This window comes from Drosophila willistoni (genome assembly GCF_018902025.1).
Source record: "Drosophila willistoni isolate 14030-0811.24 chromosome XR unlocalized genomic scaffold, UCI_dwil_1.1 Seg144, whole genome shotgun sequence".
Lineage (NCBI taxonomy): Eukaryota > Metazoa > Arthropoda > Insecta > Diptera > Drosophilidae > Drosophila > Drosophila willistoni.
Window position 1 is genome coordinate 4,277,306 of NW_025814057.1, and position 10,573 is coordinate 4,287,878.

Here is a 10,573-nt window from a genome sequence, read left to right on the forward strand (position 1 = left end):
TAGGGCTGCGCCGGCGCCGCTGATGGCAAAACTTACCATTTAATATTTATACATATGTATTTCTGTATATGTATGTGTACATAGCAGCAACGACATATTAATAAAACTTTAACACACATTTAAAAGAAAATTAATGCACTTTTATATACAATTAAAAGTTAAAACAACAAAAGGAAACAACGGAAATAACCGATAAGTAAAAAGCTGGCAACTCAAAATGAGCCCTGAGCTATCGATGAGCAATGTTATCGATTGCCAAAGTTTTCGTTTTTCAGAAGACGCAAAAAAAACGTGAAGTAGAAACATTTAAAATTGATTGACACAAAAGCTATCAAGTTTTTTGCTTTTATAATATAAAATGCTTTTATAAAGTCAATTTCTACATGGAATGGAGTCTTTTAACGAAAACTATTTCAATTTTTTAAGAAAAAAATATATGTATGGATAGGATTACTCAACTACAATGAATACCTACCACAAGGTTTCAAATGAAGGCTTTGTCTCCTATATAGAACTTGGTCGATCCAAAAACTAAAATTGACCTTTTACTTATTATTCAAAAGAAATGTTGACCTTTATTTAGTTTGTCAAGGATCCAGGGTTATTCAATGGTTAACCGCAGTCTTTGAACTTCTTTAGCTCTCTCTCTCTCTAACTTTCTCCCTCTATTGAAATAGTTTCTTAAAGCAAAAGAAGGACCTTAAGCAAATTTCATCGTTTAACTTCAACCCATGCAAAAAAAAAAGCCTCCACCCTCTCCACCCAAAAAAAAAAAATTCTTAACCATTTTCTGACCGCCACCTCTAACCTAAACCATATACAAATCTAGTAAAATGGTGAAATGTCAGTTTCAATGATTTATGCTTTTTTCTTCATCGCCCATGGACCATTTGGAATTTTTTGGCAGGCCTCTTGGTTACCAACCAGTTTCCTGGGAGTCCTTCCCCCACCCACCCCATCCCATGCCAAGCCATCGCCAAACTGCGTGGCAACCAAGTAAATGGAGTTCTGCTCTGTTGCCTTCTACCCCGAGACAGAACCCAATCCCTGGCCATGCTTATCCTAATTTCTAATCTAATATTTTTACGTACGCAAAAAGGAGGAAAAAAAAACGGAAGAAAATAAAGGAGAAACAGAGCAACAACAGCAACAACACCAAGACGAAAAGTAAAGGAAATTCTTTGCCTTGTCTACTTCTGGGTATGATTTACTTTTGTGGTTTCTGTTTTTTGGTGCGTTTAACCGCAAATATTTAATGGTTTTATTTTTGCCCTCAGCTGCGATTCATTTGTACATACATATCTCTTTTGCTTCGTCTCTCTCTCTCTATGTGTGTGTGTGGATGTGTGTGGTTTTGGCATATTTATTAGTTGACCCAGAATTTGTACATAGACGGTCCAAGGTTAAGCCCCTTGGTGACTGATGACCATGATCTTATTCCTTCTCTTCTACCTCCTTCAACCTCGAATGACTTAACTTGTTTCCATGGAGTCTTCACGATGTTCTTCTGCGTTTACCTTATTTTCTTGAAGAACAGTCTGCAATCCCATTGTATCGATGATCAGTACAAAATGAATGACATTAAGTAGAATGCCAATTGAACCCAAACTCATGTAATAGAAGGTACTCAAACTGCTCCACCATAACATCCAGAGAAGTGTCACCACATAGGCCAAAACGCATTGAAATATGAAAAAATTCCATGTCAATAAAAATGCCAATGGAAAACTGAAATAACGATGCTAACAAAAAAGGATTATGCACTATATGAAAGAATGAATAAAGTTTAGAAATAGAAACCTGTATAAATGCTGGTATTAGGATAAATGTATTGATTATTAGATTTTCAACCCATATATTTTTTAGATAATCGCCCAATAAAATAGGCACTTGCAAATCGCCGATACCTTCAACATTCACACTTGCTAAAAACAAGAACACAAATTATTCCTAAATCCTTTTGAAGGAGTATTCGAAACATACCTTCCAGAGCGTCACTTCCACATCGGATCAAATGAAGCAACATTGAATTATAGATAAACAACAGTATGGGCGAGGTAAAAATCATTTTGGAATAAAATTTAAATTTAAATATAAAGCATTTACTTTGACTTGACAGCAAACTTAATAACTGCTATGCCAAATAAATTTTACATACATATTTAAGAAAGCGAATCCTGAAACCGTTAAAAGATACCCCCCTCTCCGCCCCACACAAAATCCAAATCACGCACAAAAACACGCAAAAACTAAGCCCACATAAATCATTTTGCAATTGAATGCGAACGACGCTGACGGACGCTTCGAACGGGAAGGAAGAAGGACGACGAATGGATAGCCGGCCGGACAAGCGAAGGAGGAATGAAGCAATGGTGAAGAACGGGAAAAGAGCATACTAAAGTGTAGTGAAAGGTTTCGTATAGGCTATGACCGGACCAGGAACCCGTTACTAAAAGTCACTCAGTCGACTGCAGATGAGAGGCATTTTTTTCGTTGTTGAATTGATGGCTGGAATCTACCTAAGAATTGGGTCAAAAACTGTGTTGTTGCTGTTGTTGCACGCTAATCGACTTAAATTTGTGGCAACACACCCATTCAATCAGTTTAGGGCCACACTAGCTTTTAGTGTGCAAACATAATCTGGCTTACAAATGTCCATTTACATTTACATTTACATTTAACTAAACATGTAAACGCCAAAATAAATATAGTTCAAACTATGCGCCTAAAAGGCCAACTGTCTGGCAACACTATAATCCATAGAAATGGCTTTTACCAACACCAAAGGTGAGGACCTGAGACATATTTTCCGGCGTTTTACATTTTTCAACCCTTTTTATTAAGGGTGGAACTAAAAACAGCTAAATTTAGCTTGAAATTTTATTTCGGTCACACTAGCATTCGGTTGAGAGCCATTTTGACTTGTTTAAGTTAAGTTGGCAGCTCCAAAAGTCACACTTCTCAATTTGTAATTTATACAACTCGAAATTATATTATTATCTCTATCTGTATATACACTTTTTCACCAAAAAAAGAAATGTCTCTGTTCAAGTTACTGCGTGCACGTTCTTTGGTACCCCATCGCCAATTGGGTATTGTGGCCAAATCGAAATACGATTTTGATTTAATTGTCCTTGGCGGTGGCTCTGGCGGTTTGGCCTGCGCCAAGGAAGCTGTCGATCATGGTGCACGTGTCTTGTGCTTTGACTATGTGAAACCCACACCAGTTGGCACCAAATGGGGAGTCGGTGGCACTTGTGTGAATGTTGGCTGCATTCCCAAGAAACTAATGCATCAGGCATCTCTGCTGGGCGAGGCTGTACACGAAGCTGTGGCATATGGTTGGAATGTCAACGATCAGAATATCAAACCCGATTGGCAAAAACTAGTCAAATCGGTGCAGAATCATATCAAATCGGTCAATTGGGTCACTCGTGTCGATTTGCGGGACCGAAAGGTTGAGTATGTCAACTCGAAGGGAGCCTTCTTCGATGACCATACCATTGAGTTTGTTCCCAAATGTGGTAAGAGATATATAGTGACATCGGAATATATAGTGGTAGCTGTTGGTGGACGACCACGTTATCCAGATATACCGGGAGCCAAAGAGTTCGGCATTACCAGCGATGATATCTTTAGCTATGACAAAGAACCCGGACGCACTTTGGTTGTGGGCGCCGGCTATGTGGGCTTGGAGTGTGCTTGCTTCCTCAAGGGTCTGGGCTATGATCCCACCGTTATGGTACGTTCCATTGTGTTGCGCGGTTTCGATCGTCAGATGTCCAACCTTTTGGCAGCCATGATGTTAGAACGTGACATTAACTTCCTCCACACATGCATTCCCGACTCGGTGGAACGTCAAACGGATGGTCGTTTGTTGGTCAAGTATCACAATACGACTACCCAAGCCGAGAGTAGTGATGTCTTCGACACAGTTCTTTGGGCCATCGGACGTAAGGGTCTAATTGAGGATCTCAATCTTCAGGCTGCCGGCGTTAAGACCCAGAACGATAAGATTGTTGTCGATGCCAGTGAGGCCACAAATGTTCCGAATATTTTCGCTGTCGGCGATATAATACATGGCCGACCCGAATTGACTCCAGTGGCCATACTGGCTGGCCGTCTATTGGCCCGACGTCTCTTTGCTGGCTCCGAGGAACGCATGGACTATAGTGATGTGGCCACCACAGTGTTTACCCCCTTGGAATACGCTTGTGTCGGCATGTCCGAGGAACAGGCCATAGAAACGCATGGTGTGGATAATATTGAGGTACTGCATGGTTATTACAAGCCCACAGAGTTCTTTATACCACAGAAGAGTGTGCGTTATTGTTACCTCAAAGCTGTGGCCGAAATCAATGGCGATCAAAAGATCTTGGGTCTTCACTATATGGGACCAGTGGCTGGTGAGGTTATTCAGGGCTTTGCGGCAGCCTTGAAATCTGGTCTCACATTGAAAACCCTACGTAATACAGTGGGCATACATCCAACTACGGCTGAGGAGTTCACAAGGCTGACGATCACAAAGCGTTCGGGACGTGATCCAACACCAGCTTCGTGTTGCAGTTAATCACAGTTAAATCACAACCCACAAATTAGTAATAAACGTAATTTTCATGTAATTGATATGAGTTCTTCTTGCTAGTTTCATTCACTCACTTTCCATGTTGTTGTATTTTGAAGGACATTTCACGGTCAAACGGCCGAAGGACCACATCATTACCCATGCCTGTCAGGGCAACAAACACTCTTGTTCACCCTAAGGACACACAAACGCACACTCATATAGATGGCACTAAAGAACACATCTCCATGTCGACAATGAACATGCAATGGCTCTACATTTTTGGGCTGTCCAGCCGACTGCACAATGTCCACCTCCCTGACATGCTGTCCAATTGTCCATCTGTTCTTTCCATCGCCTGCACTGGGGACATAAAGACGAAAAAAAAGGAGGGAGGGGGTGAAACTAAACTCAAACTGACAATTTTTGCACAAAACGAAGACTAATTGTTTGGCACTTGACTAACACTTCACGCACTGCTTGAGAGACAGAGCGAGAGAAAGAGTGGGTGAACATGCCCATCACCCACACACACACACACACACGCACACAACGGACCTTTGTGTCGTCCTTTCTACGAAGAAGTGTGTGGTACACGTTCTGCTGATTTGACATTTCAATATAAATGACATTGGGAAACAGCAGCGCAACATTTTTGACATATGAAGTTTTAATTTATGAAGTTCATGGTGCAAGAAAAAAAAATGAAGCAGTAGAGAAAAACTGAGAAAAAGTTTTCGCTTCCTTTTTTCTTTACGCTTCCGCTTATCTGTGACCCAGAATCTTTGGACCTGGCGCCACACACACTCTCTACTTCATGGGGGAGGTAACTAAAGCGCGCAGAATTTTGATTAATGCTTACTTCCGATTTGCATAAATCTTGCTTTAGTATTTTGCTTTTCTCAGTTTTTTTTTTTGGTTGCTTTGAGCCGCTTTTGTTATAAATTATTTTTTTATTGCTGTCCCTATAGACCCAGGGACGAAACGACCCACCCACAAGTCACACCGTATGCTAGCTAACTGCCACTATCCTCCCTGGCCAAATTGTTTGGCTCGAATGTTATTTATACGTTTGTTTGTGCTGGTCAGTGTAGAGAAGGATTTTTTATTTTTCAAAATCGGGTCAAGGCAGTGTTGTGCAGTGCAGTGTAATGTAATGTAGGTGCTGCAGCAGCACTTCACCATAACTTTTCGATTAGCTTTGCCAACTCATTTAACAAATGGTTTGGCTGACAGTAAGAAAATATAACAAATTTACTTGTAGAAATCGACCAAAAGACTCGAAAGAATAGTGCAAAGTGAACTCTTTCGCTCTCTCACTCGACGTAGTTTTCATTGCAACACCTTTAGAATCATAAATTGTGACCTGGCACAACTCTTGGCAAAAGTAAGACTGAGACAGACTGAGTACGAGTGAGAGAGAGAGAGAGAGCGAGGGATAGGGCAAAAGTTTTGTTAACCCCCACATCAACCCATTTTTGGATTGTCCGCCCACTTTTCGAAAAGTTTTTGGTAGTAAGTTAAAGCACCCGCGGGTAATTCGATAAAGCGTAAAATTTTGCACTTAAACTATTTTCATCTTGTGCTTCTTCCGTGCTACTTCATCTCTATCCAGAAAACAAAAAAAAAGAGAGAGGAGAAGAAACCTCCTTTGCTCCTTCGCATTCATCCTTCTTGTTTAGCCGGTTCGTGGCATTTTGGCAATTGCATTGTAGTTGTTATTATTGTTCTTTTTGGTTGACCTATGTAAGAGGGTTTTGAATTACAATACAAAAGTTTTTGTCTGATTGCGTGTCCAAGTGGCTTGAAAATGAAAATAAAGTACCCAGAGCTCATCTGTACAGAAGAGAAGAGTCATTGCTCATTCTTGGTCCTTGAAGGAGGAGAAGGATGCGGCATGGTGAATGTTGGCGAAGATGAGCGGCAGCCAACTTGATTGAGTGTGATAAAGTGTACAGGGGATATACTATATGGAAAAGTAAATGAATCGGAAAATTTTAGAAATAGAAAGGAATTGAAAATGATTTTCATTGACATTGGCAAGTAATTTCCTTCAAATGTTACTCCAATAACTTCAGGTTGCCCACTTTAGGGAAAGAACAAAAAAAGGATCTGTCTAGACCTTTAATTTTAGACATTTGGATAAAGTCTATATATAAATTTCAATAGCACCTTATTGACCTTGAAACTGTCTATAAACTATATAACTAAAACCATAAACTAAAGAAGGAGAAGGGAGTTTCAATATTGTCCCCAAAGTCGAAGTTGGTCTGTCATTGGGTGTAAAATTTTAGTTAATGAACGATCCTTAATAAAGCGGGGGTATAAAAAATTGAAGGTCTGACATTTAAGCAGAGTCAAAACGAACAAAAAGCATTCATTTTCAGGTTATTCACATTCAGTTTGGACGTCAAAAGGGGAATGTCTAGACACTATCCGAAATATCGATCACTTATATAATTTTGGGCTTTTTGCGGTTCTTTATGCTCAATTTAGTGTTCCAAATGGTCGTATAATTTGGTTAATTTTTTTTAAAGGTCAATAGGGAAAATTATCTTAATTTGGTTAACCCTAGATCGACATTTTTCGTCTAATCATAGTGGATTAAATAAACAAAATCCATACCTGATCGCTTGATGTTAAACGTATTTAGATCCTAGTTAGTTTAGGCAAACTTTGGCTTTTATAGTCTGTACTAAAAATGTCAATTTAGTCAGACCACCTAAACCCTGTTAATCTTACCTGAACACACGTGGAATTAAAAAAAAAAGCTGAATGGAAAAGTAACTAAAATTTCGTTTCATTTGCCTTTTGTGATGATTGTGTCAAATGTTTGCAATTAGCGAATAAAACAAAGGTCAGCATAGCTTTTTAGCCGCACAAAATGAGGACTTAACTATATTAAAAATCTCATTTAAATTAATCCTCATTGAGGATACTTGGTTAGTGTATCCAATCGTTTTGCCGCTGTCCTGATGTTTTCTTGTCCTGTTGCTCTACTAAGTGCTGTGTCGTGTGTCCTGTATGTCCTGACTGGCCATAGCCTGACATCCTCCTGTGTGCGCTCATCAACGCATTACAAACAATTCCACTTTAGGCACGCCAACCTCAGCCAAGCTTGTGGTTGCATGAAAGCAAGTGAAAGAGAGAGAGAACGAGAGCGAGAGCGAGAGAGTAGGAGAGTAGGGGGTGAATCACCCGCATATATCTATCTACCTAGCCAATGAATGAATGAATGTTGAAATGGAGAAGCTTAAGTCTTGTTTAGCAATTTGGAATTTTTAAATCCTATTAAATTTGCAATCACCGTTTGATTTGTGTTTGCTGTAGCTTCTATTACTGCTGTTTTTACTCCTTGTTTGTCTATTGTCCTAGAGTGAGACACTCTGTTGGACACGTTCGTTCAATCTACGTATTCAAGTCAAAGGGCTTTCAATGATTCAATAGTTTAATTTCGAATTTCCAAGCAAATAAACAAAATGTATACATATATTGCATACACAAAGTATCTACTAGAATATACATTGAGAAATATCTACATACATACATACATACAAGCATGAGATAGAAAAGAGATAGACTATATATGTATGTATGTATATTGCTTTCTATTTAGTTTAGTTATTAAATGTATCCATTTCCATTTACCAAATTACGCCACAATCACAATTGTTGTTCTTGTCTATCCATTTGTCCCTGACGTCTGTCTAACTGTCGGTTCTTATTTGCCTATTTTACCAAAAACCCTTCACCATCCTTTCCACTCGTCCTCCTCCTCCTCCTCCTCCTTCTCCCCTCGTTCCATTTGCCATTGTTTAGAAATTCTGCTCACAAATGCCCACAAATACAACTTTATCCTATAGATACATATATTTATACATATGTACATACATACAAACATATATTCTCTATATCCTCGCTCTATTTTGATCTTTCTCCTCCATGTCTCTGCATGTGTAATTACATAAAAGTTGATAATGTGTTGATTATTTGAGGTATTTATGCAATTTGAGTTCTTCAGTTTTGTCTGTAATTATTTAATTGCATTTACAGCTTTTATTGTCTAAAGATTTTTGTGTGTGCAGCCTTTTATCATTTTATCCATGCTCAAGCAAATGTATAGCAATGTCTATGTATATGTATGTATGTATGTGTGTATGTGTGTACATACCATAAGTAGAGATAAATATGTCTCAAGTCAAAGGGAAAATATTTTTGATGTGTTGATTGCATTTTTGAGTTTGATTGATAATAATTGATTTTATGTATTGGTCAATTTCTGTGGGACATTAATTGATTACTTGGTTACCAACAACAACAACAACAACAACAATCGTTTCAATATAATTGTTAATTGAATTTTCTCTGATTTCAAAAAGATTTCATTTCAAACGTTTAACTATGTACCTTAGCACATATGTGTGTGTGTGTGTGTGTATGTGTCTGTACTTGTGCGTATATATATGTAAGCTTGTCGTAATTTAATTTCATAAAAAGCAATTGTATTCGTCGACTAAGTTCACAAGACCAATTCCATTGCAAGAACCAAGCTCTCTCTACCATTCTATTCTCCTTCTTGTCAGTCGCCATATCGCATCAACTGCGCGAACTCAAAAGCCTCGACAAACTTTGCTTGGCATTCACAAAATGACAAAACGATGTGGCCAAAATGGAATGAAAGGGAAAGAACTCAACTAACCAACCAACCAGCCAGCCAGCCATCCAGCCACGAGTGTGTACCTATTCTAGTGAGGAGTTCATCGGCTAAAAATCTAGGAAACATAAAATAAAAATGTCTTTGAAATGTATCTATCTAATGTATCTATCTAACTAAATAAATCGCATATAGGATTATAAACGACAGAGAGAGAGAGACAGGAGAAGGATGCAACCGATTTGGAAGTCCACTAATGAGTTGGCACAAAATAGAGCCAAATCCAAAAGTTTATTACAATTTCATCTTGAATAAATTCACGATCAATCTGCCCATACATATATAAATATTTTTATCGGAGAATGTATTAATATTTTGTTTTATCTTTTTCAATTATCAGAAATCTTTTCTCTAGTCTAGAAATCTTTACCTTGAACTCTTTTAAATTTTATAGGAATCCACTTTAGTTTTAATTGATTTTCTATTTATTCCATTTATTGGTATAGGAATAAACAAGAATCAATGATCCACTTCAAAAAACGAGAATAAAATATCTTTTTTTTTGTTTCTTGTTTTTTGGTGTTCACCTTTTTCTTATAGACCAATTCTTAGTATATTATTTATCCTCTTCTACAATCTACTTCTCTTTTTTACTAGATTCAAAAACAAAAACTATAAACTATATATAATTTGAATTTCAGATGAATTGGCTAAGTTGAAATTAGGTTTTAGCTTTTATTGAGACAAGTCTTCAATGGAATTTCACGTGGAAATTAATTTCTATTTTGGTGTCACCTCTAGAAAGGACGCGTGTGGTTGAGTATTTATTTTATTTTTTAATGCCAACGCCAAAAGGGATAGGAAACGAAAGAGAGGGTGAGAGGGAGATAGAGAGAGAGAGAGATAGAGGTAGATAGAGATGGCAGGAGACAGAGACAACAGATGTGGAAGTATTTTCATTGTCTTGTTTGCCAACGTCGAGAGTCGTTGCATATTTGACATTGGACTTGCTGTGTGTGTGCCGACTATGTGTGTGTGTGTGAGTCTGTGTGTGTGTGTGCCAGCCAAAACATCACAAAATGGTTGGCAACACTGGCAGACAACGAGGACCGGCCGGCAAACACACAGACACACACACACACACACACACATAATTGCGCATATTTACGTTGCTTACTTTTGGCTTTTTTTTTTTAAATATATATTTTTATATGCAATTCTTTTTTTTTTTTTGTTGTTGGCTGAAGTCAACACGCCGACTATGTGTGTGTGTGCGTGTGCAACGTGTGTGGCCAAATACAATGAAAAATACTCACATCATTTATGCACAAACGTTGCCAACATTTGCACACATA

At 38.2% G+C, this 10,573-nt stretch overlaps 2 protein-coding genes across 2 annotated transcripts; one reads left to right on the forward strand and one right to left on the reverse strand.

The window, feature by feature from the left end:
• Positions 1-1,299: 1,299 nt before the first annotated feature.
• LOC111519760 lies at positions 1,300-2,122 on the reverse strand. The gene is made up of 3 exons (XM_023181667.2): positions 1,984-2,122; positions 1,801-1,925; positions 1,300-1,742 (listed from the first exon to the last, which is right to left on the reverse strand). Exons 1-3 carry the CDS (start codon positions 2,066-2,068, stop codon positions 1,473-1,475), a joined length of 480 nt encoding a protein of 159 aa, XP_023037435.2. The 5' UTR covers positions 2,069-2,122; the 3' UTR covers positions 1,300-1,472.
• An 808-nt stretch (positions 2,123-2,930) lies between these two features.
• On the forward strand, positions 2,931-4,622 carry LOC6639171 (thioredoxin reductase 2, mitochondrial). The gene has a single exon (XM_002062224.4). It carries the CDS (start codon positions 3,038-3,040, stop codon positions 4,568-4,570), a length of 1,533 nt encoding a protein of 510 aa, XP_002062260.4. The 5' UTR covers positions 2,931-3,037; the 3' UTR covers positions 4,571-4,622.
• Positions 4,623-10,573: the final 5,951 nt, after the last annotated feature.

Coding starts and splice junctions, on each gene's coding strand:
- LOC111519760 (XM_023181667.2), bottom strand. CDS start 2,068: ATGATTTTTACCTCGCCCATACTGTTGTTTATCTATAATTCAATGTTG. Junction 1,926..1,983: donor TGGAAGTGACGCTCTGGAAG/GTATGTTTCGAA, acceptor TCTTGTTTTTAG/CAAGTGTGAATGTTGAAGGT. Junction 1,743..1,800: donor TAATACCAGCATTTATACAG/GTTTCTATTTCT, acceptor CTTTTTTGTTAG/CATCGTTATTTCAGTTTTCC.
- LOC6639171 (XM_002062224.4), top strand. CDS start 3,038: ATGTCTCTGTTCAAGTTACTGCGTGCACGTTCTTTGGTACCCCATCGC.